At 33.4% G+C, this 27,342-nt stretch overlaps 1 protein-coding gene across 3 annotated transcripts in view; it reads right to left on the bottom strand.

Moving 5' to 3' along the window:
* LOC124633812 (organic cation transporter protein-like) overlaps nucleotides 1-27,342 on the bottom strand; it is a 49,905-nt gene that overhangs the window by 3,868 nt on the left and 18,695 nt on the right. For 2 of the 3 annotated variants that reach the window (XM_047169160.1, XM_047169161.1), the window contains exons 2-6: nucleotides 2,703-2,884; nucleotides 1,853-2,187; nucleotides 1,320-1,640; nucleotides 465-1,095; nucleotides 87-214 (exon numbers count right to left, since the gene is read on the bottom strand). In XM_047169160.1, coding sequence (XP_047025116.1) covers nucleotides 87-214; nucleotides 465-1,095; nucleotides 1,320-1,640; nucleotides 1,853-2,187; nucleotides 2,703-2,884 — 1,597 coding nt within the window. Of the gene's footprint in view, nucleotides 1-86; nucleotides 215-464; nucleotides 1,096-1,319; nucleotides 1,641-1,852; nucleotides 2,188-2,702; nucleotides 2,885-20,403; nucleotides 20,677-27,342 lie in introns of those variants that run through there. The other variant, XM_047169162.1, reaches the window with a different exon arrangement.

Raw genomic sequence — 27,342 nt, 5'->3', positions numbered from 1 at the left:
TAATATTTTCGAGTTGTTTTCGAATGTTTCGGCTCATTTTCAGCATTCATTTTAAAACGTGAGTATACAACCTCTGCAGTACTTACTTTTTCTTATCAGTCACAGGTTCCTCTTGTTGCTGGCTGCTGGTGCCAGATAACAGCAGGATTATGGCTCCACCAATAGCAGCCAACGCCGCGATCGTCAGCATCGGCAAGTGCTTACTTAATATAGACTGTAAATAACGAAGAACAGAGTTCAAATTACAGACGCACGAAAATATGACTTTTTGAATCCAGGAAGCAGTTAATGCAGTATTTAATAAGATAATTTATGCTAAATCCTTTATGACAAATGTGAATGCGACTCATGCATAAAAGGATGTCTGCTTCAACTCACAGAATTTAATCATCAGGAAGTTCTTAATTAAATATAATTTTCGTAAATTAACCACGGCATTTATATATTTTTTTAAATTATCTTACCAGTTTCCATAAGTACGGAATGCATATAAGTCCAAGCCCGGCTGCTATCTGACTGGCACCCACGCCGAGGTTTCTTACCACCGTTGGGTAAAGTTCCACAGTGAATATTGGCATCATCATGTTCGTGGCGCCGATAGAAAACTTCCCGATCATCAGACAGGCGATCTGGATCCAATCATCGTTAAGCGCAATCGAGAATATTTCACTAGCGACACACGCGAGTCCACAGGTCAACATGCTGATGAAAATCGGTATCCGCCTTCCAGCCTTCAAGAGAATCGGGATACTTATCGCTACCGCTGGTATTTCGACAACAGCTAAAATCATGGATGTGACATGCAAATTGCCCAGGTTGAAGTTTCCGATGTTCAACAGTAGTCCATAGTAGGCAATGGTCATGCAGAACCATGATAAGAAGAGACATATCGTCCTCTTGCGCAGAACTCCCGTGAACAACATGGCGACTCTGGGTAGTTCGCTGGTCTCCTCCGGTTTATGCAGCAGTAGCAGTTTATCGATGTCAGCGGGGAATTCGCGCTTGTTAATCTTGGCAGCTTTCTCCAATATTACTTTGGCTTCCTGAGTCTTTCCCATACTGAGCAGCCATCTCGGCGATTCTGGTAACACAAACCTGTAAAAATAATATTTTAATGTTATGAGGAAGCATTTACAACTTAATTTATTTGTAGTAATTAAATTACTACAATGTATAACAATTTAATAGGATGCACTCATTACTTTGTTATTTTTTTTGCTCAAATTAAATATTCCAGCAATATCTTCATTCGATAGTAAAAAACACAAACTCTCAATGCAACTATAATTTTATACAAAGACAAACAAAAAAATCCTTACCATAGTGCAAGTAACAGACATCCGGGAATCGACAGGCTCAGTTGCAGGTCCCGCCAGTTCGGCAGAACCAGAGACAAGAGCGTCACAATGAGATACGCTAGAGGCAGCCAGAAGAAGTTGCACACTCCTGCAATCGTCACCCACTTCCCTCCCACCAGTTCCACAGAGAGCACGAAGGCAGCATATACCACGGAGACAGACACGAAGCCCATGATTAGTCTTACAACCACGTATTGTACGAAGGAACGGACCAGCAGTGCGAGGATAGCCAGCGAGCTCTGCGCTACCATCATGCTCATCAGAATGCGTTTGCGGCCAAATCTGAAATGTGGGAAAATAAAATTTATATTGTACAGTGTCTTTTCCTCATTCACATGTAATACCAGGATAATAACGCACTAGGTATACATAATTGAAAATCAGCATTTTTTCCATTACTTTGATTTCCTATCTAATACGACAAGTATATTGCACATATAGGTATAGTGCACGAAGTTTGTTTCTAGAAATATTGTAAATATAAGTATTCTTACCTATCAGATATCCAGCCACCGACCACTCCTCCGATACCAACACCGACCAAGAACATGACTTCAGCAAGGCTCGTCAGATGAGCTCGGTCACACACCAGATTCCATTCCGATATAATCGTGCTCCCAACTTCAGACCTATCATAGCCGAACTCCGTGCATTTTTGAAAGGAGTCTAATAGAGGAGCTGTGTGGTTCAGTATGCTTTCCACTGTCACATCTGAGGTGAGTGTTCTTACGGTGCAGCCTCCATGAGGCTGGCTGTAGTTTATCCACGCCGATAATGGTAGGCTTGATAAATTTGCGGGCCTTCTGCACCAGAATGTAGTATCCTTCATCTAGAAGAAAGAAAATAGAAGTACCGTTAAGAAATAATATTTTAAAAATGTAAATGGAGTGAGATGACTTAAAATGTTATCACAGTAAAATATCAACAGGTTATTGAACCTTTGTAAAATGAAAGCTTAACATTGCAGTTTCTTTGTTGTCGTGATTCGAAGACAGCCAAGGACCGAATTATCAACAAAGATAGGCAGACAACGTATTAAAAAATGTAGTTTTTATTTTTTGTAGGCCCTTATTAAAAAATTACCTGTAGTCATGAATTTGAAAAAAAAAAGGTTTTACCTGAGTTTGTGCACCATGTTTTTTAAGTCCTAACCTACGGTACTAAAAATAATAGTAGACTAAAACATATTTGTTATTAAAGCAGGTACTGTGTATTATTTAACCTATCCCAAACACCAATTAGAAGTCAATTAGAGCAATAAAGCAACATTCCGCTCCACTGCACACAAACTGCATTTGGGGTTATCTAACCAATTAAAAAGGTAAATAAATCACAATAACTTACGGTGAACGTCGGCAGGTATATGTGGAATGTGCAGGGCAATGAGAAGAGAGACAGGAGGAAGGTCATCAGCAGCTGCCAGCGTCCATACTTGCCGATGATGGTGGAGACCACATCAGGCCCATCGTCTTCAACTGGCGAGGATACCTGATTCTTCTCTTTATTCGTCCCTTGTGTTGGGATTACTGGAAACAATAAATAAACATAATTAAGAAAATTATTCATTTTTCCTTGATTTTGTTGCCGTAACTCAGGTTTGTAATTTAGGTAATATAACACAAAAATATACTTTTGTCATCTAACTTAGCTCGTTTTTGTTTTGGTAAATGTTTAGACAAATTATAATTCACAAAATAAGGAAACAAAATGTGCAATAAAAATGAATTATGACTGGACATAAAAAGAAACAGATTTTTATAAATAATGTTCCACTACTTTCCGCACATTTTAAACTTCAAACAAACAATAGGTAATTAAGTAATAACCCCTGATACAATTATGCATGTAGGTAACCCACCTAAGTGCTAACTAATTATACTAGAAAAAAATATATATTTGCCACGAACATGTAACACGAGTATGTACATCAATTCTTGTGCAGTACGGGCAATATACAAGATTAATTACTTCTTAGCACTAGTACTAAGATTAGAGTATCTTTGTTACTCGAATTAATAATACTTCGTAGCGATATTTGATACCGAACCAAAGAGATTATATAGCAAATTGCGTACCGTGACGGTAACTAGGCACAGCTATGAATATTTTTTGTCAAATGTAACTTAATCGGTTATGGGTAGGTTAATTTTTCAGCTCATAAATTAATGTAGTCTTTTAAGAGAAACTGTTTCCGACGAGTCAAGGTTGTATTGCATTACAGCAGCAAATGATTACTGTAAAAACGGTATGGTTTGGCTGCTGCTACTAAACATTAAATTGGTAGGATTTTATTATTGCTAATAATAGAGGGCTCGATCTGATCTTAATAAATATTTTATAAATTATTGCACTGATTTAAAAGTAAGACTTGAAATACTTATTAATATAAGCTTTGTTTCAAAACAAATTATAGTTTTAAAATCGTAAAAACCGACTCAGTTTCTTAATTCTGATCAAGGGCTATTTGTTTTAGTTTGAATTATGTTTTGAGTCAAACCAAAATTTACGACGAAATTTAAATCATTCAAATAATGATTTACGTGTTACGAAATCTTTTGTTTACGAAAATCAGTGTTATTCAAATGGATGCAGACCGTACAAATAGACTTAAAGCTCAATTAGAGCTCGTGCTCTCGAGTATCGAGTCGCGTGCGCCTGTTTGACGTACCACGTGCTTTTCTCGCGAGAATTTCGCGCGCGCTTCGCAATAATTAACAAACACATGCTCCCGCGCCGGCGCCTTGACAATGATCTTCACTTCATTGCAACTGTAACGAATGACCTACTGCTGCAGAATCGATGTTAATTTTAGCATCATTAATATCTTCATTCATGACACACGTAAACACAACTTATGAATATGTTAATGTTGAAATCTTCATTCGCTGTCAGTGGCAACTTCGTTTGCCGGGGTGCTCGCAGCACGATATTTTTATTAATTGATTCTAATGAATTGTAATTAAGATTTTAAACTTCTGCACACGAAAGTCTGAAGTTTTGGCTGGAAAAATTTCGGAATTCTCTGGTCTATAGAGTCGGGTGAAAGATCAGTCACGTCTGTGCAAAAGCCCGTTTGGCACGATGCGTGATAAGTAATAAAGAGTAAGCCGTTCATGATCCAATCTCGTATCTTTATCTTTACGGGTTATTGTTCTAGGTTTGATAGGATGACATCAATTTCAGTATTATATATCTGACGTAAGGTAGGATTGCGTGCGTAGTTTTACAACATAAACTGGAGAGGCGTCATCCGTTTAAACATTATTCTTCATCTCGCGGACAGCGAGCTGCATTCGGGGCCAAGGCCGGAGGGCATATCGATTACGTTTATCGCGATTTGCATGGCTGACTTAACACAACGAGCGAATTCGTTTTCATGCAACTGTTACATGTGAGCGCAAGAACTTCAGGTCGGCCTCGGTACTGCGTGCGAACTGCCTAAACAATAATTAACAACATTTTAATAGTACCAATATTATTTAGGGCCGTCACGAAACCTGCTGAAATTATTCAATTACTTTAAAACTGAAACATTTTTATGGCCCGTTTTAAATAGTTTTACAGTTAATTGCAAGTTAATGGGTTGATAACAATTACTAGGAAGTTAGCCGAAATTCGTGACAAAATAGGTATTATTTTAAATATTTCGGCACATTTATCTTTATTAACTTGTTGATTTTGAAGGCTAGACTTGTCCATGTTTATTGGCTCATGGCATTTAGGCACGCACTAAATTAATTATATCTAGGTAATATTTTTTTTATGAATGTTAATAGGAACAAAGAATACCTACTTATAAGAGCAACTATTTGTATAATGAAGCTTATAATTTAATAGATAATAATTTAATAATTTCCGTCACTTTTAAGTAAGCAATATGAGATTAGAAACAAAATCTAAGATAATCATATGATTTGACCGCAAAACAACAATTAATATTCAGAAATGGAATATCAAAGTCTCTTTCAGACATTTTATTCATTTTAATAAGATGCATATGATTTTTAATAACGTCAGTCTAAAATGACTTACGCCAATTGAACTCATTAAGATTTCTGCAATATCTATAAGAAAATACCGTAAATATTCAGTAACGCACACCTTAATATTCTAATTTGAATCTATTTTAATTTCTAATTAAGTATATCTAATAATAATTTGCTAACATACATTTTTTTTATTGAACTTAAAAAAAATATATACAGAAAATATTCGTTCCCACATACATTTTCTTCGATAAACCAGATGTTATGTAAATTGATTTCCTGAACAGATTTCAGATCAAAACAACTTTTCTTATCATTATAAGAAATCAATCAAGAAAAAATTATTCAGTTAAAAACTTTACTTATACGTCGTAATACTGACGGGAGTCGGTTGTTGATTCAATAGGTATAATAGCTTCAACTGTTAAGGAATAAATCAGTTCAGTTTATATGAGAAAATCAAATGACCATGGTGCGGTGAGAAATAGCATGAATAGACATAACTAATATTTTATGGAAACTTGACATGTTGCACACTTGCAATTATTATTATCAGCAATTATCTAGACCATATTGACAATGACCCGCTTTCTAGTTTAATGTTTTTCTCAGGCTCTGTTGCAATATAACACAAATAGAGAATTGTTACGACTGATCCGGTGATTAACATTTTCTACGGTGTCTAGTCCGCGACGTGTTGGTAATTGAATTGTCCAAGAACATTTTCAATCAATGTGCCTGGTAAAAAACTAATTAAATTAATCACCCCGAAGATAGGCATGTTTCCTGGTGCTGTTTAAAAAAATATTGTAATCTGTGACGGTTCCACTCTATTCGTCACCTCATTGGTGATCATCTTAACCCAACTAGTGACCTGTTAAATTAAATTTACCGCACTACGTAGGACAACTCGATGATTTCATGTGTAACGCGATAGTGCACTTCGTTATACACCAATTTGCATTATATTTGCATCATTAAATCATTTAGTGTGTTTGTACAAATGTGCTATTTACTAATCCTTGTCTGTAAATGACGTAGAGATAGTCTGGTGAAGTTAACCGTACAGGCGAAACATTTTATGTGGCCGTAAAGTGAGCGAAAATTTTCTTATGCACATATGTTACATAATACAGCAAATATCTTATGGTAGATAAGTTTAAATAAACAAGTTTAATGTATCTTTCTGTATCTCGTTAAACCACGGAGGAAGGAATAATAGCGTACAACTTTCACCGCTAAAAGGATCACGAAACTAAATCGAACGGATTGGACTTAATAGTGTCACGCCTGACCAGAATCACAAGCGGTAAAGTATTTTACTCTGTAGAGTGTAGGTTTTAACATTTTGATTACATTTCTTTTGAGACACATTATGTTTCTGTATCGACAGACGAAAAGAATGCGTGAAAGATACATAAAGAGATCCGAGTAGATGATTGAATAATGACTAACAAACAAGAAGAATGTAAAAGAAAAAGTGTTCACTCCAAAATACAAAAGGAACAGGTAGCTCCGGAAGAAGGTTTTTTTTCAACTGAGAGTTACACTTTATCACAAGTAACAAGAAAACATCAGAGAATGATATGGATCACGGAAATCTGGTTTCTCTAGCGGCATCGATAAGGTCAAGTGGCGTTGAAGCTGCATTATCGGACTCATCTCGCGAATAGAGCGAAACTGATTAATGAAAAAAACCTGAATGTGACCTGGGAACGAGATGTGTGGCTGATTTTTGTCTTTTTAACTTATCTATGCAATCTACGTTTTTGCATGGTATCGTAATAAGTACTATGCCTTAAAAATCAGTAAAGAGTTGTGATTCAACTGGAGACTGGAGAAGTTTAAGGTTATTTTCTATTGTAGTATATAAAAGCCCATATGAATTTTCCTCACTCCTGTATCATGATACAGGCGCCTTTTGAAAATCGAGTGCTTTGATGGGTTTATTTATAAAAGAAACTGAATTTTCTTTTTAGCTACGAGCTAATATTCACCCTAATTCATCTAGTAAGCTATGTGACAAACATGTTTATTAGGTCCTCCCAAGCATTATTTGCAACATTAATAGGAAGGTAACCCGTAGAGAATATTCAAAGACAGACATATACAATTTTCGCCACAAACACTAGGCATATAAAATCAGTAACCAGGAGCAGCGCAACAGATTGGCATAGAGTTATGTGGTGCTAATAATTCGCATAATTTCGAGTTGTACAGCGGTGTGGCACGGCCGCGTCTGCATTGGGGGACCTCTCCGGAAGCGAACGTACTCAATGAAACTGATTCGACGATCCTGCTGCCACTCGGTCACTGTTCTGGTTACTCACTTTAAAATAACGCTAGCGTTACGCATTATACCCTCAGATATTAGTTCCTATTTGGCCTTTCTTTAAGGACTAGCTACAACTTAGAAACATTGATAACGGATGATTAGAATTGTATAATTATTTAAATTCTGACGAAACATGAGTTACTGCACATATCGGCACATCAATATTAATTAACGTTAAAGATAATGGTAACTTCTAAGTTATTGTGGTCATCTCTATATTTATTAGTTTGTTTGTTCAGCTTCCTAGTTACGTGCCGTCCATTTGAAGGCAGAAATAAACTCGTTGAAAGAATTATCTACAAATGTAGAATATATTGTGTGTCCGATATAGAAGTATGAAGCCACTTGATCTTTACGGAGATGTATGGAAGTTAGTTTATGAGGAAAGTTCTGGTGCGCAGTCAATCGATTGGTCACGTTTACGGATCTGGCAATGGGCTTGCCCTTAACCGATAATTGGCGACGTGAACTTTTCGACCCTCCGGTTGGTTAACATTGAACTGTCAGTGTCGATCTACACGATGACTCCAACTGTCTGGCTCCCTTCTGAGTACTGCAGTATCACTGTTGTTTTGACAAAAAGTGACACTAAATGTGGAAATTGAGAGCTGCTATTTCTAACTTTTTTTTAGAGTTTTTGTCTATATTTAACCATTTGTTTAGTCGGTACATCCTGGTTGCTCTCACCCTACATAACACTCATCGAAACAAAGATGAGTCATAACACGTCTTTAAATTTATACTGTGAAAGCTGCACACCTTGCATCTTCATCTTGCATTCAAAAAACATCACGGCGTAACACATTTGTTTATTCGAAAGAAAATACCAAAAGGTGAGCAGGTTTGGCTTGAATTTTTACACACAGAGCATCGACCCATCCAATAAAATAAATATTAATTCATTCAATATGACATCCACGTTCATTGTTTTAATTTATTTAAAACTGTTTAGGATCTGTTGAAAATTATACTCAGACAATGCACAGTTGAACATGGGACAAATAAATAACTCTAAATTAAGTAGTTGAGACTGTTTAACAACTATTATGTGAGTTAGACCTACCTGTGTCTTATTGTTATGGCCTCACAATTTTCCTTTGTGTTGAAATTACATGAATATTCACATGGTTAGAGGAATAACATCTTATTTTATTGTGTTTCAATAGTTATATGTAGTAGCCACTCATGTTTATATGATTTAGGTAGAAGCATTATGAGTTAAACTGCAAATAGTCCTGTTCTTGTTAGTAAATACAATGCCTTTGAAAAGCATAAATAAAGTTGAGTAAGTTATTTCTTTTTTTATGAAAACTCAATGTTAAGAGATTGAAAACATCAAGGAAGGGAAGCCACACTTACATTGCCCACAAATCTTAAATAGTACCTACCTTATGTCGTCTTTATATGAATATTACATAAACGAAGGGCGGTAGAGAATTAAATGAATATAAAAGACTTCCAAATTTTCCCCATTAAACCCCTATTTATTGCCGAATTTTATGAAGAAATTATAAGTTTTACACCTTTTTGTCCATTATAATCTTAAATAATGAACGTCTTTTAGGAGACCAGTCACGTTCTGCGTACATGATTTATTTAGCAAAAATGAAGATAATGAACTAAAACTTTATTTTATTACAAAAGAAAGACCTTTTTTAAACTAAGTTTAATTTTAGTTTTTTCTTAACGGCCGCGAACTTATTTTTATTATTATTCTTTTGGCTCTACGAAATTGGAAATTGGGCTATATTTTATAAAAATGTTTTGATTTATTTATTTTGGTATAGGTACTGTCTGTCTGCAGACCTACCAAACGTTATGTTTGTTTTGGATCGGAATGCACATTCTGGCCCAAAACGGGAATACATATTCTTGCCAACAACTCGATGTTTGAGATGAAATCATCATAATATCCTACTAAAGATTGATATGTGAAAGTTCCCGATGGATCGTCGTAAAATGGATTAAGATAACAAAGGTACACATATTGAATTATTGTACATATTCTCCAAATAATATAGATTTGACTCATATAGGAATGGGTAAGGTCAACAAAATAATATAATGTAATATAAGAACCACTTAAATCATAATATGAAACAACTAGGTATGTGGAGGCAACTCAAAACTTTATATCAACCAGGAAAATACGAATTAAAACATGACATATTTACTTGATCAATTAAGAACGATTTTATGACATTTAAAAATCATCGCTTTGTTTTATTTGTATTTTTACCCTACTACAATCGTAATAAGGCTTATATTATGGGTGCAACTGTTTTTTAAAAATACTAGAAAATAATAAGAAGGCCTCGTGCACATTTTATTGCATTTGTTATTGCATCAGTACAATTTCTTTCCTTAGTATGATGGTTTGATGATTCACTGTTATAAGGAGAACGCAATATGATGCGGGCGGATAGAGGAAGGATGGTCTTTTTAGAACAATTTCATTGAGAGATGAGTTGAGACAGAAGCTAATACGATAATATCGCATTAACTTCCGTCCTTTAATAAAACTTCGAGGGTCCGTCACGAGGTTATATTAAAGTAATATACTTATGTCACAACTTGTTGTCGAATTTATATGTATAACAGTAAGTGTTTTTTACATATAATTTGTTTTCGACTTTAATATATGAAAGAAAATAAGTTTTTATTTGTGCAAACAACAGTTTTTAACAGACTTCCTAAAAAGAGCAGGTTCTCAATTTGTATGTGTTTTTCGCGACATTAGCAAAAACTAATCAGTCTAACAGGGTAAATTCCTCACTCCATTATCTGTTATGTAACAAAAACATAATAAGAAACACGCATTTATTAATAGAAAGATCTTATGACCTATTATTATTAATACAGCGTATTCTTGTGACACATAAATTAATTAAAAACACATTAAACATAAACATTGGACTTATATGCTCCTGTTGCATCTCAATTATATTTTCAGAAACGCAAATTGTATTGTTATTTATGTTGTGCGTCTTTACAATTGTAGCAACAAAAATATTAAAGCTATATCATCTGAAGGTGCTGATTACAGTAAGTCCTTTCACGGTCTCATTAAAAAAACAAGAACAAAAGTAATTCGGAAGGTAATTCAACACTACTTTCAGGGAAGTGAGTCGATCATGACATTTGTCAAAACATGGTCAAGGCCCATGGGTCGGATACTCGGGTTACAACGCCTAAACTACTGTTTGTTTACTTCCTATTATATAACAGTAATCAACTTACACCTTCGACAACTTCGGAACGATCAAAGGACGACAAGTTCATAACTGGTGCTAACCTAGACACAGAACTCATGCTGACCTTTTGTATACCAAACATGTATCGACACAAAATATTTTTAGGCATAAGAACAAATTTGGCAGAAATGTTGTTATTTTTGGCTCATTTCAGTTTAAAATTAGCAAAATTTTTTTACGAAATATAGGCAAGATCGATTGGTCTAGAAGATATCGATTACGAAAAGCAATTAAGTCATAGAATTATGTGTTTAGAGGCTGAAGATTGACCTTGTGGAAAGGATCCATAAAGGATAATAAAACTTAAAAACATAGTAAACATAAAAGTATTTTCCTTAAACAATAGTGTCATTCTTAGACTATTTCCTTAATGTTGACTAAATTTTATTTCTGTATCGTTAGAATACTTTTGCAAAACACGCTTCATCTCCACGATATTGGATGATAGTGCGGGAGGTGAAAGGTGAAACGGGTGCCATAGACACAAGTCCCTCTGCCTGAGGCCTCTCTGCATAGCTAAACAGTCTGTGAAAGACTACGTGGAGCGACCTTTTTATTTATTCACACGTCTCTCTGGGGACACTAGGAATGTCTAAACGAGCTACTAGATAAAAAGAATATGAAATAACAAGTCCACTTTGATTGTATTGCTGTTTTTATTTCTTTTGTTAGGAAAACAGCGCAAAGTTTGGGTGTGAAAAAGTGTTTTTTTTTTTTTTTTTTTGTTTTAGCTGAAATCCGTGAATCTTTTGACTTTCTGGGTGTTGTCAATCAAGACAGCAAATATTTTTGTTAGCTAAGTCAGCAAAGCATTATCTATATACGCAATCAGTATTTAGTCAAAGAACTTTAGTTACGCAAATATAGAAAGAAAAATAAAGGCATATTTTTCTGCTTTCCTTGATAAAATACGTTCTGTATAATCTACAATTGCTTAAGATAATTTAGTCATAATTTATAAATAACGTGACATTTTTATATGTAACAAATAATCTTAATGATGCTGAGGTTCATAAACAAAAGACATTAAGAACGCCTTTGTTTGATTTATTAACCGTTTGACTTTTCCGCTTATTAACTTTATTAGTACGATTTAACTACCATCAGCAATCGATTTGTATTTTGATTTCGCATATTTATTAGATTCGCTACTTAATTATCGTTAATTCTTGCTGTGCAAATTACACTGCTAATTTCAGGGCAGTTATATTTTTCTATATAATAAAGGCTTCTCTGTTTTCTTTGTAAAATATTGCGGACGTAAACAGGAGAGAAAGGGTCATCGCCCAGGAATAGAGCATTAAATGGACACCTGTTATCGTCGTGAAATTAATGATATGTAGAAAAGTTCTTAAAACGATGTTTGTAGCATGCGACGCTCAATAAAGTGCTAAGCTTGAGCAAATTTATCAACTGAACATACAGACTTGCTTACTTTTTTGTTAACCATACTATACTTCTTGTTTTGCAACTGCCCAAGATATATTTCTCGCGTATACTGTTAAGAGGTTAATGAGTTGTAACACAGCTTTCTTCATAATAATGATAACACTGCATTGATAACTGATAATTCGATTCAATTTGCACTAAACTACATTTGTTCAATGATGATCAATATGAAGAAATTCATGATTTTAATTGGTCGTCTGTACTGTTGTTTACAAAGAAATAAGTAAAGTGAATGGATTAGAGATGTTTTTCAATGAAACTTATCAAGGATGTTCTGCATGAGTTGTTTTGAGACTCTCCTTTTGTAGGGAGATGCAAAAAACACTTACTTGTAATTATCATGGGTAATAAACTTTTTAATGGGATACATAATTATACTTTGAAGTAAAGGAAATGATATTCATCTGGTGCCATTTTTAATCTAAATTATTTCTCAGGTATCTAGTCAGGTACTTGTTGTACAGACTACGGAACTATTAATTGTGTACGATATAAAATCCACATCAGGCCGGTTCTTGCAATCACGATATTGTGTTATATAATGTGTCATAATCGAGCAATGCAAAGTTCTGGTTTTTACAGCAATTTTAAACACTAGACTTGTATTATCAAGATGCATCGCACAAAAACCGTAGAAAATTGATTTCGAAATGGCGTCATCAATTTTCCGTCTGCGAAATAAAAAGGTACCTACCTAACAAATAGTTAATTGCGAGTAATTTACTAGGTATCATATATTCCCATTTTAGAAGAAATAACCAGAATTTTAAGTTTTATAAAATTTACAAATATGTAGTTAGAATCTCCGAACAACATTTGGATATCACTTTTGAATCATCAACGCTAAGAAGTCGCAATCGTTCTAAATATTTTCAGCATCTCAATATAATACAAGGACACCAAAACTACGTGTAATTAAGGTATAATTTAAGGCAAGCGGTCGGACAGTGTACCTATTATTACACTGGGTTGCATCAACAATCTTCAAGTGAAGGGCGACTCTAAGAAATTGCAGGTTGCACTGCGTGACAGGTGAACGGAACATACGCAATGACGGTAAAAACTTTAACATGCTAACAATGCCTAATATTACACGCTTATAAACATTAATCATAATCGTTTTATATGCAACTCTTGGTAAAGGATATGTGTAAATTTTATAAGTATGTATGATTTTTGTTAGAAAATCAATAGAGTCCAATCTAAGTCGCAAAACATTGTGTTAAGTACTAAGATTCTTTTCAGTCATAATATCGAGGGTTCTACTGATGGTTTTTGATGAAGATTTACCAATTTCAATCACTACACATACTTAGTTTTAGTACAGCGTATCCGATGAAGACTCACGCGCTCAGAAAAATATGAGGTTTTTTGTAATTGTTTTTATTTTGATTGGTTATTAATATGAAAGCAATCACACTTGAGGTCAAGTCTAGACACTCTATATTATATCCTCAATTTGGTAACAAAAAATATACCAGTAATTATATCTCAAGCTCATATGTGCACGCAGGCATTATTAAAAAAGTCTCCTCTCACCGAAATAAGGCCATGAAAATTTTTGCGCTTTTTAAAATATTTACTAGCAGTTGCACCCGGTTTCATTTGTATTTTGAATTGGGCCTTTAATTTGGACCTCTAGTCTAGATTTTCATTTTTTCATACCGCAGTCCATTGAAATTAGTTGATCGGTTCAAATCTGTTCAAACCTTGACAGTGAAACAAACTGACAGGGTTTTGAATTATGTTGTCGGAAGATTAATTAACTCATTCAATTATTGCTACGTAATAGATGTATAACATGAACAGTATTGATTGAACGATTATTGACATTACCATTGAATAGAAGTGATAACCTTCTGACGCACAACTATTAGTGTTGATGCAGAGCATTTTTCCTTTGCATAGTTATTGATAATGCATTTATTTTTATAGGCACAATGTTGCAGTGATTTACTATATCTTTGTGTAAACATGTTCGAACGATAACAATAGGTGTCAGACTACAATACAGACACGTTAGCACTAGATAGATGGTCAGTAAAAACTTAATATCTGCGTAGCTGTATTTTTATTATGTAAATCATGATCAAGGGCAGAACTATATTCAATGTAGAGGTCTTGTCGTGTACGAGTTTATTGCCTATCAACATTGAAATATTATTGTTAACAGTAAAAAGTTTTTATATTATTAGTAACTAAAAAAAATATAAAATAAACCGCATATTTTACGCTTTTAACTTCCCACTGCAGTTAAAGCCAGAATTGAGCGAAATATTTTACCAATTTTAGTAATAAACCTTAGCGAACTTTGTAACAGACTACATGCTGTTGGCAAAATAAGATTTCAAACATAACACTGATCTCATGGAGAATGCAAAACTCAATCAATCAAGATTTGAGGGTCCTAAAAAACAATTTCGATTTTTAACGATCGAACTTTTAGAATTTGTTTAGGATATCTCAAAAAAATATATTAAGTATGATGTACTTACACCGCTCTTTAAGGTAAGAAGCAGAGGATAGAGATACATATATAGGGAGAGATAAGGAGAGAAAGTTCGAGAAAAAGCCGTTATAAAATAACCTAGAAATTATTCGAGAGATTCGTAAATTAGGAATAGATTTTGTGAGAGGAGATTAATACTAAGTTATTCATGTTATGGCAGGTGGACATTGGACATGCCTACTAGATAAGTTTTGTCATCTAAATTTGAATATAGCCTTGACTTTAATAAAATATCTTCGGAAGTGTGTACGGAAGTAATATTACTCGCTTCCGTAGTACTAGTGTTTATGTTTATGTTAGTCCGATCTGACAGTTACCGACCGGTTATCAGTCACTGGTTGCCATTGAATTGTCCTCTCGCACTTAATGAACGTGCTTTGATTATTGAACTTGGATGAACTTAGAGGATGCGGTCGACTATTGGCGCGGAACAATAATATGACCGATTAATTGTCAATCTCACGTTTGAGAAGGTACTAGCTAGCCCATCATATGATCTAATGCATGCATCCGAGCGACATTTATGTTTACTACATAATGATTAGATTGTTTTTTGTTTCACTAAAGTGCACGTGTTGCAATAATTTGCTTTATTATTTCTGTTAGCTTGGATTTGAATCAAAACAGTAGTACTAAACACGAATTTATTTCTATTTATATTTAACGTTCCGGGAAATTTGTAACTGGGCCTTAAGTTCTGCCACAGATGTGGACTTATCTGTAATGGTCGTAAGCAATCCGGGTCGAGCAACGGATTGTGAGTATTTTGGTTTGTTTGTAAATCTCAAAAACATAACAGAGACTGGACTTGCAACCGGTTTCTGCAACAAAGATCCTCAGAGCAGAAGCTTAAACTAATTGTCAACTGGCGAAAGGCAGAGAAAACGACTTGATTTCTCTGAATACAATCTTTACGTAATTTACGTTTGATTGAATAACGATGGCGAAAAGCAAGAAAACATAAATTGACAATAAATAAACGCAATGAAACACAGACTTGAATTAATAATCAGGAATGATAATTCACTTGTAGTCACAGTCTTGTAAGATCTTGACATTATTACAGAACATGATTTATGTACGCAAATGAACTAGGCACCTAGACTGGGCTAGATTTTTCCGGTACATTTAAAACGTGTTCGTAAAGTCGTGAACAGTGCTAGTTTTTGTAACGCCTTTGTTACTTACCAAAACTAATGGTCTATGGGTGTGGCTCTTTTTGTGGTCATATTTCTAATAAAGTCTGTGAAAAAACTAGCAGTACATGTTTGTATTTACTTATGTAAATAAAGCCTTGAAAATACATTTAATAATGTCTTGAAAAGTTGTAGTCTATGAAATGTTGTGTTTCCGTACGAGGCTATTAGTACAATACTCCATCACTTACATTGAAACTGTAAGATAATATAGATTTATTCTATTAATTAAAATTGTCATTTTTACTCGTGTTACTTGCAAGGTTTTTATAAACACGCTTTTACCGCGAGTTTCAAATGCGCGATACTTATACCTATGCGGTAAAACCGACTTTATAAAAACACACCTTAAGAAAATTTTCATTTTATTCTAATATTGATTACATGGATTAGAGGAGAATAATAGTGCCTTTCGATCGATTTCTTCAGGCCCTCACAAAACTATTTATTTAATTGTCTAATACCTTTATAAAAAATAATTTACTTACTAAAAACTCTAATTTGTGAGTTTGTGATTTTAGCTCTCAAATAATACTTCTTAAGAGAGTGAAGTAATGTACAATGCAAGTGTAATTTATCGAAAAGCCAGTTTGTCGATTTACAGCTACTACATATTATGTCTATAATCCTATTTAGACTTTGTGGAGATACAGGGTCATTACCCTTTTCCATAGACAATTTTCACAATAAGAGGCTACATTACTTTGCTCGCTTATACTTTACTAATTTATTCAAACGATAAGAGGAATCTCTTGAAGCAAAAATATACAAGAACATCCTTGAATTGTCTGGAAAATTAGAATTTGCATAACTATTTGAAATATCTAAATTGGTGAGTCGTTAACTTCTTAGAAAAAGGTGCAAAGGAAAATTGTTTGTTATCTTTATACATTTTTGTGGAAAATTCAGTTCAACTTTTAAAAGGAAATACGTTCAAGGATTAGTACACTTTAATGTATTTAGTTTTTATTTATTTTGTGAACAAGCTTGTAACTATGTGTGTAAGAAAATCTTGGAATCTTAATTTGACCCACTTCCCGGTCTTCGATTAGGATGAAATTCTGCACACGCTCTGAGTTCTAATGACAACACATGACTAGCTTTTTTAGTTTCTAAAACTATTTTTTTTAATATTTCATTCTAACTAAATACAGGCTTTGCCTAGTTTGGGGTCAATGATAATATAGAATGTTATATTTTGGAAACAAAATTCTATTCTTAAATTCTTAAATGTGTCTCGTCTATCACACAAATCGTTGTTTTGTCGTAATATTGCCTAAGCGAGGAAGCCGATAGCATTAATTCTACCTTCTAAGCACGGCAGCCACTCTCACTTACAAAATGCAAGATCTGTGTGTAATCTTACAAAACAGTTTAGTTTGCAATCGAGACCTATAAAGTAAATTTATCGCATATTTTTACGCAATATCCTAAAGAACTATACTGTCTAAACCTGTAAAAAGTTGTACAAGTTATTTCTGAACATGTGCAAGTAAATTATTAGGCCCGTTACACTAATAAGTATACAACATTACAGCAATTAGACTTAATGAATTTATCTCGAACAAGCAATAAAGGTATATTAAGCAAAACAGAATAATTAACGTTTTTATTTTTAACAACATTTGAATTAAAGCGATTACATAATGAGTGTGTATCCTCTTGCAAAAAGTGCGGATCGTTATAGTAGATCACGTGACATCGAAATCTTTTAATTTACGATAGAACTTGTAGTATAGGTGTAAATATTCAAGAAAAAAACAATTAATCGTATAATTTTTTGATAATTACAGCTTCTGAAAAAATTACTGGTGATTCTTTGGTAAACCCCAACCGGACTTCAATGATAAATTACCAAGTGGTTGTTATAAAATTTTGAATATTTATGGATTCATGATTTTTTTGTTTTAATTAAAATTACAAAGCCTCTTCGAATAGCCGTATGCCCCACACAATTATTTATCGAGATCGTTACTAACTGCTTAAAATTTTATGAAGAAGTCGTTTGTCAATACGAAAGCACAAAAAGCTGCTAAATTCCGAGAAAGAAAATTATATGGAAAGAGTCATTTACTTTTTTTAGGGACTGTAAGTCAAAGGTTTGTTTACTAGTTTGCAGTGTTGCAACGTTGCCAATGGTCGGTTATGGACGTACTAGCATTGTCGGGTTGCGACGATGCATACAGGCCGCTGATTGCACCCAGCGCTGTGATCAACGCACTCGCTCGACCGAATAGATTGAAAAACGGCCCTTCCCTGTTTGTGTACAAGTTTATGAACCTACCTGTTTAAATATGCAAACCTTTACTTGTGTTTGATATAGGTATTACTTACGGTTGCTGTACTACGTAAGCTTTGACCCAAATGCACTATTATAAGGCTGGAACATGAAGTTTGACTTTGTGAATACAACCTTCTTAGATAAAGCGCAAACCGGTTTGTGGATGCAAAATAAGTTTAATTAAACTTTTTTCACAAAACTACAGTTCTAAAAATATATATTCGCTTATGGGTTGAGATCGAATAAAATTGCTTCTATCGAAATGCTATAACTTTAACAAAATACATATTTTTATGATACTAAATCGCGATAATTAGGTGACAAAGTTGGCCAATTACTAGAATAAAATTAGAATTTCTTTCGACGATATAACATAGGTGAGTTCATAGATCTGACCATAATAGAGGTACATATGTTATACTTGTGCGCCTCATACAAAACTTTGTATAGCTCCTGCTCCTAATCCTCAGAGTTTCAGTAAAAGACATTTACCAAAAATAATAGTCATTTTTCTAAACTGAATACAGATATTTTTTTTTTTTATAAATCATTAGAAAGAAAGAAAAGTCTTTGTCTGTTTTAAAGCTACACTATCTTTATCCGGGTATGAAAAGTAGTTTCCAATGAATGCGGATGAAATTTTTTGCTTTACGAAATCTGTTTTTTTTTTTGCTATTTTCGGATTCGTAATATTGATAATTACAGATGGCGGTGAATCTCATGTTGTAAAACAGAAATATATATTCTAATCACGTCTTATTGACTTAGGTATTGCAAGACTTCGGATTTTTAGATACAGAAGTTCAATGAAGGGTCAAATAAAGAACCATTTCATGTACAAGGAATCCTTAATACGTCAAATAATCCGCACTTATTATTCTACACGCGGAAGTGTTTTTTTAACATCATTCTCATATTAACTTCAAATGAAACATTTCTATTTGAGTTTACCTTGATATTTACAAAACAAACAAAAGCTAATCTTTTGTCAAATAATCATTTCTACAATTTTTATGCTCCAGGGTTTATCATTTCGGAAACAATGATGAGCATCGAGTAATTACTGGTCATAAAATAATTATTTTATCACAAACAAAACGTGATTTTAAGGAAAATATTCATGCTTTTATCAGGTAAATTCTTATGCTAATAATATTTCCATTTAAGCACGGAATGTGATAAGATCAATTTTTAAAAGAATTCGTAACTCAGCTTAGATTACTCTTAAAGTCATTAACATTTGTAAAATAAATGAAAGACTTTATAGTAAACTGTTTTTTACGCTAATAGATAAGATACATTTTACGTATAGATAGATGCCTAGATTCCAGTTCCTAAACTTTTTTTTTCTTAGGTTTTAAGTAGCACTTTTTGACACATACAATTTAAAATTAGTGATCAAAATTGTTTTTTTTTGTTTCCTCAACAAGTCTATTAACTAGAAACTTGTTCTTAATTTAGCTCTATGTAGGATATTATCGAAGCCACGTTATTTGAAATATTTTATTTTGGAATTTAAAACGCTTTAGTAAATTCGCTTAGTTAATAAAAAATAGGTTAAAAAGATTACACTAAAAAGTATTATTTAAAAGAAAACATAAGACGTATAAAGCCTACAGACTAATAATAATATTACACGAAGTTGTGTGCTAAAAATAACGTATGAAATCTTCAAAAGTTACGGTGCCATTCATAATTTCGTAAAGGTACCTTAAATAGCCAACAATTTTAAATATGACATTGAAAAACCTTAACGTTAGTTAGAGTGTTATTTTTCATTATTACATCTCACTGATATAAATTTAACGCATGGTGGACTCTCTTGGCTGTCCATTAGGTTGGTGTTATAGTTTGTTTACAACAACGGAGGATCATATGTTTACATGAATTGTCCGTAACAGTCTCCTGGATCAATATAAATTCTTTGATTGACGTATATAGCGAGTGAGGTTTTGCAATAGATAATGGGAGCAAGAGACAAAAGCAAAAGATTATAATAATATTTGGTGAAATTATTCTGAAATTCAATACTCACTCTTAAACAAACCCATCTTGAAACACTTTCTCATAATGTCAGGAAAAGAATTAACTTTGTTTACGTCGCCCATATACGTGAACACTCTTGCGACCGGTCTTTAATTCAAAAGAGTTGTACTATCGTAACGTATTGAATCAAATTATACTAAAAATCAGAAGTCCATTATAAAAATTAAAGTTACGAAAACTCGTGAAAACGTTTTGTTTGACGTTCATGTAGCCGGGTAGCTACGACCTGATACATTATCAGACTGAAGCGTCGTCGCAGGCGCAGCCACCGGGCGGCCAGCGCGCTCGCCGATCTCATTGCCGCGCTCCGTATAAATCACACACGCGGATTATCTTATTAAGCTTCGAATAATACTATCATAAGAGCTACACAACAGCCCACTGTTTGTATGTAAACAAACAGAAATAGAGACGATTGCAATTATGCGTTTATTGCGTAGCGCCTTAATTGATCTATGAAATGAGATGGTATGGATACTGTAGTAGATCATTGAAGCATATGGGTCATACACAAAAAGTGAACATTACAAAATATTTATAATAAAACTTCACTATTTTTTATAAAATGTTGTATTTATTTAAAGTTCCATATTAATATTCTTACAATAATATCAGTAGAGATCAGTCTTGGATATTTTAGGAAAAACACACGTTTTTTGTTTTTTCATGTCCACAGAACAGATTGTGTTGTCTGCAGAAGGGAACAAAATGTGACTTTATTATAATCATATTAATAAGGTCAAGAATAGAAAAAATAGAAAAAAAAACTTAAAATGGAGTTCTCCTCGATCCCTAAACAAAACATAATAAAAACGTATACCAATCCAGTACAAAAAATATTTGACATTTGTCCACAGAACAGACAATCGGCTTCTGTAGACGTACTTACTAGAATGAAAACATATTTAACATCTCATCGCGATCCTTTCGCGAACTGCGCATTCGCCAGATGTGGACGTATCCTTATGTGTAGTAAAATATGTTTCAATAATAGGAAAACATAATTTAGTATACAGAATATTAAAAAATTTTTTCCTCATCAGAATCGTCCCACATGAAATTCATCGGCCGTTTTCTCTGTGGTGAATCTTCAGAAGCTTCAGAGTCATCTGAATTGATTCTTTTCTTCTGGGGTTTATGCATCTGGTTAAATATTTCGATAGAAAGATCTGGTGTCAGTCTATCTGAAAGTCCTGGTGAATTTGGCTCAGTTAAAGCATCAGGTGTGGCTGGAGCCATTTCAAAATCACGCTCAGATAAGGAGCCTGATGATCCCGATCTTTCGAGGCAATCAGGTGACAAATTGTACGAGGATGAATCAGGAGTGCCTATCGTTCTAGATGTGCCAGGCATTATTGAATCCCTAATATCCCTTCCTTCTTCTTTCTTCGAGAGCTGCGTCATCCATTTTGGCCCGCGCACGGCGTATACTAAGTTTTTTCTGCTCGCGTCTGCGTTTCTTTTATTCTTCTTCGGAAAGCTCCCTGATCGACTTGTTCGTGGCATAGTAACTGGAGCAAAAAACAAGGACCATCATGCGCTAAGAGCAAGCAAGCAACACAATGCAGAGCAAAACACAAATTAAAGTGGAAGACAAAAGTGCAAAACCATCATTTATTTTGCTCACAAATACATTAGCATCTATATAATAAATTATTTAACGGTGTTAAAATCTTAAATAATATCAAACACAAAAAATATATATTTATTTAAATTATCTTAAAAAATCATCATCAGATCTTGTTTGAATTAAGATGAACCTCTCTTATCTATAAATCAGCTAAAAGTGATTAACACAATTGTTTTTTTTTCGAATGTCGGTAGTCAAAGTTCTTTATTATTCACTTCTGTTGACATACCTCCCTTCTGTAGACACTACGTCTACAGTAAAGATGTCTACAGGAGAGACAATTTTTTATAAATCAAAGATGGTAGCCTTCAATTAGAGGTTAGAATTTAAGCAATATAATATTTGCAAACCACGCCCACATATGCACTTACTATCTGTGTGTTTACATATTTGCAAAGGTTACTTACTCAGGTATCCTAGTCACAGGAAAGACACACTGATCTCGACTGAAAACTTGTGTAGTTGAATAATATAAAGAGTTTCTCTTATCACACGCACTTTACGTAAAATTACAACCGAGCAAATGATAGAGAATGCAATGCTACCAACACAAGAGACAAAATAATAACGATGCGTTCATCTTTAGAAAATTTAGGCTTATTTTATTTGTCTACAGAAGTAGACCCAAAATTTGTGAACAACATTTTTATAACGTTTAATTCAAAATTAAGTTTTATATATTTTTTTATTCGTTATGTTATGAATATTTGATAATATGACTGATGTTATTAAATGAGTTAAAAGTATCAAAAGTATCTGTATATATTTTTAATTATCACTTGAACTCAACTACTTGCCATCCGAACAGTCTACAGAAGGAGATCTTTTCAGATTCAAAAGCGAGAAAAATTAAATAAATTCCGGTTAAGCTGATTTTTTTATGATCCAGAAAAAGTTTTCCAGGCGAAATAATTATTAAAGAGATTTAATGTTGATATGATATTTAAAAAACGGTTTTTAAGTTGTATGAACATTTTTTTTTCTCCTTTTGTGTTTGACCCATATCGTATAAGTCCGCTTATTAATCTTATCGTGGCAGACGTTAATAGAGCACACGTTTTATTACGTGATCACAGAGTGCTAGAACCAAAACCTTCTTACAGTCCATTATGAAATTGAAAAGTACATGCTTCCATGACTTTTCTCTACCCTTCTGACCAATCTGAAGAGATCTGACGTAAGTAATTAGTTATTATGTAATTCGGGTAACAAATGAGAAAAGATGGTTATAACTAGCTTTTTTCCGGACGGAGCCATTACCTGGATAAACAGCTACCTATAAGATAAGGAGCCTTATCTCCTTACCTATTCACCTTTCATTAAATCGCTTTAGTATTGTTCATTTAAGTATGAAGTGTAACGAGATACAATACCCAAGAATTTTTCATTAGCAATTCATATTTCTAAGAAAAAACAATACGCTTTTCATGCTATTAAAACCAGTTTCGGTCTACAATCTACGAAGTTTAAATCCATGGATTAGCTAAAGTGCCTCGAAAGATGTCTTATCAATGTTGTTTTGTTTAAAATAACAGTATATATACAGTGTTAGTAAAAGTGTTTAATGAATATACGATTATGAATTTAAAAATCGTTGCAGCGTGTTTTCTTTGACTTAAATAAGTTTGCATGTTATTCTTTTAATCAAACACAATATTACCATTAAAATCAAAACCATTTATAAAAGTAATGACATAAATTAGGCCTAATTTGTTCAATGGTAGGCGGATAAAAAATGATGCATTAAAATGCAATGCAAATTAAATGCCTAAAATATATCATTTTAACTAAAACATTATCAAAATTAAGGTTGCGATTTTATGGTACCTCATTAATTAAACATCCGTAATATTTTTCGCGAACAACAAAACAAACTTTATCTTAATCTACGAAAATATACATGTAATACATCACATCTACCCATTTCTATTAACCTTCACCATTTACGGCAACTATATTTTACGTTTTAATTTTTAAATAAATATAATTGCCATAAAGCATCTTCAAGGTTTCAATCTGCAGATATGGCTGCATATGGTAAGATAATATATCCTTCTTAACTAATATGGCTGACTGATAACAGTTCGACACATAATGATGTCTGAGGAGGAAGAATGTTGTGTCCTAGAGAACGCATTATGGTTTTATGACCCGTTTAAGCGTAGAAAATTACGTTAAATAATTACACCGGTGACTCAATTCAAGATAAAGTCCTAATTACGTAATATACCTATGAGATAATGATTAATTAGTATTGTTTAGTAAAAGGGCATTAGGAATTAGGGTATTGCTTCTATATAAAATGAAGTTAGGCCCTATTTTCAATTACACGGTCAAGTACCCTTCAAGAAGTGACTACCCTTCATTGTAGAAAAACGAAAGACGGATAAAGTAAGTGAATATTTTTTATATGGTCATACAGAGGATGGTTTCGGTTTTTGTGCATTTTTAACACTTTCCTTGTTTGTGGTTTTGGAATTAAAATTTTGCTTTGTTCGTCATGATTTCTTGGCCATACTCATTCAAAGTCTGAACTTAATTTACGATTATGTGTCTCCAAAGGTTTTATTTTACCCATGGTGCATATAAAACAAGTGATGTTTGACAATCCTTGTCGTTTATAAACAAAAACGCCTATGTTTAGTAAAAAAGGTACAATATTTCTACTATTAAAATCTTAGATAAATAAATACTTATGCAAATTATTTTTTTCAGATGTTTCACGGAATTACTTATGCTCTGATAATTATATTATCTATTCAGCTGGTTTCCTCGACTGTGACGTCATCACGAGATCCAAGAACCACCTCATCAATATCGAGCAACCGCAGAAACACTAATGAAGACTCCATGCTCGACTCGGATTTACCTCAAGGGAGGGAAATGGGTACAGTTTTGTTCGCAATCAAAAATCAGTTCAGAGCAATCATTGAAGAGATTTTAAGTGAAGTTTGGAAATTTATAAAAAATATTCTGTACCAATTCAAAATGAACTTGCTCAAGAAATTTGAAAGTTATACGCTGTCGAATTTATTGCGTATTGTAATTAATGGTATTAGTGATACGGCACCAGAACTCGATCCTGAATTGTCATTCGAGCCTAAGGTCGAAACAGTGCAAATGGAGTATGATTTTAGGAATCCATATGCAGCAGGATTAGCAAGTCTTTTTGGGGATCATATAAAATAAATATTTTGGTAAAGACTGCCTTTTTGGTTGGTTCACATGACCGATTGCTGACATGGTCGAGAAAACCGTCACTTTGATTTCTCGTGAGTAATTTCTTATTAGGATAACAGATTCGTATTTGTGTCCGATAGTAGTGTAGTACACTCTATGTACTATAAGATATAGCTAGCTCAATAGCTGTGTAAATATTTTTGCAAAACTCAGTTAACAGTTTTAAAAATTAAAAAATATTAATTTAATTCTAAGTATTTTATTTTATACCCATAATATGTCAAAGTAATCAATTACAGCAAGAATATCCCAAAACTATTGGTTTACGTGGGAGAATTTACAAACTTATTGTGTAACAATTTCATTACCATATAGATCATATTAGCTATTTCAATAAAGAATCATTTAACACTCTATATACAGTATTTGGTAATAGGCACTCTCGATAACAACGAGCCCCGCGTAATATGTACGTAGGTACTTATAAGAGCAGCAAGAAATAATAAAACAAATATAAATAACTACGTAATGTAATTATATTATTACTACACTTTTTTTATTATAAATATTTGTATTCATGGCATATTTTTAATGAGCACCAGTACTATGATGAATTTATTTTAACAAATAGAACGCATTATTTAGAATTAGATACAAATGCGTTGTCTAGAGTCTAGCTGTCTAGACAGGTGTATACCTCTAGCATAATAATAAGCATGACAAACATATTGAAGCTCACTTATAGTACTACAGTATTTTGTATATGTTTATAAGACAAAAATCCTTTGACGTCTTATGCATAATTTAAGTCTCTCGGAATCAGGCATGATATCTATATATATATACCCCTTATAACTCAAGAACGACTGAACCGATTTAGCTGAAAACTGGCAGGGAGGTAGTTTAGAGCCAGGAGAAGGACATAGGATAGTTTTTATTACAAAAAAATACAATTTATTCCGGGCATATAGCGCCATCTATTGTTCAAACCAAAAATCTGCCGGATGCCACTATTCCACGCGAACGAAGTCGCGGGCAAAGGCTAGTTTGGAATAAATAGGTCAAGGAGACATTGAGGTTAACTAAAATGACATATCGTGTCGTGCCTACTCTTTACTACAAAAAAATCCTCGAATCAAACTATCTATACTAATAGTTCCCATTTCCCCGGGCATTAGTTCCCATGGGATGTGGGTAAAACCGCGCAAAAAGTCTAGTTCCTAAAACATTGCTTGTATACTATTCACAAAGAGAAGTCGACAGTATAAAATAAATTAAGGCGATACGTAGATATTATTAAATCTTGCCAGTACTTCGCTCGAACCTCGATAGTCCTTTTAACGTCAAAAAGTGTTAACTCACAAATCCATTTTACGTAAGACTAAGTAATGCTTGTTTCACTTTTACTTAAGCACTTACTTGTTTTTGATGTTTGCCCTAAGTTATTGAATTAAGCTTTTAATATGAAGTATGATTACTGTCTTAACTTCTTCCGATATTAATGAGGTGTATGGCCTCAGTTGCCTTTTTTCTTAGTAAAATTAATACTGATTAGAGTTAATTTTTACGGATAGAGTTGACAAAATTACCGTTAATGTAATTTTTTTACTTCTTGTTTAAAATACATTAAGAGTGACTGTGAACACTATTTTTATGTAATTTGTTATTATGAGCTATAAATAGATGTTTGTTTTTAGATACATTTCATACTACTACTTACCAAAATTACGTGGATTAAGTGCCCTTTATTTAAATAAGTAAATTGAATAAAAAATGAAATCCACTTGCATAATCATGCCTTGACCAATATAGATTATTAAATAAGTGTTGTAAAACATAAGATTACTTCATTGCTTTAGATTATCAGTCTCGATATTACTGTGGAGTTATTATTAGGTATCGATATTGCACATATTATAGTTATTAACGTGATTTGATCGGTTTTATTGATAACGACTGGTTTGTTTACTCGATCCATTAATATTCAATAACAAGGGATTTGGCGTGCTACGGGCTACGGGGCTACGGACTACGGGGTGTTCTACCCCGTAGCTGTTGCTACAAGTATGTGTAAACGTGTAGTTCAAAATCATGTACTGCCAAAAATTTTATTTACAT

Source organism: Helicoverpa zea, chromosome 10, assembly GCF_022581195.2.
Source record: "Helicoverpa zea isolate HzStark_Cry1AcR chromosome 10, ilHelZeax1.1, whole genome shotgun sequence".
Classification (NCBI taxonomy): domain Eukaryota; kingdom Metazoa; phylum Arthropoda; class Insecta; order Lepidoptera; family Noctuidae; genus Helicoverpa; species Helicoverpa zea.
This window is presented reverse-complemented; position numbering and strand designations above follow the sequence as displayed.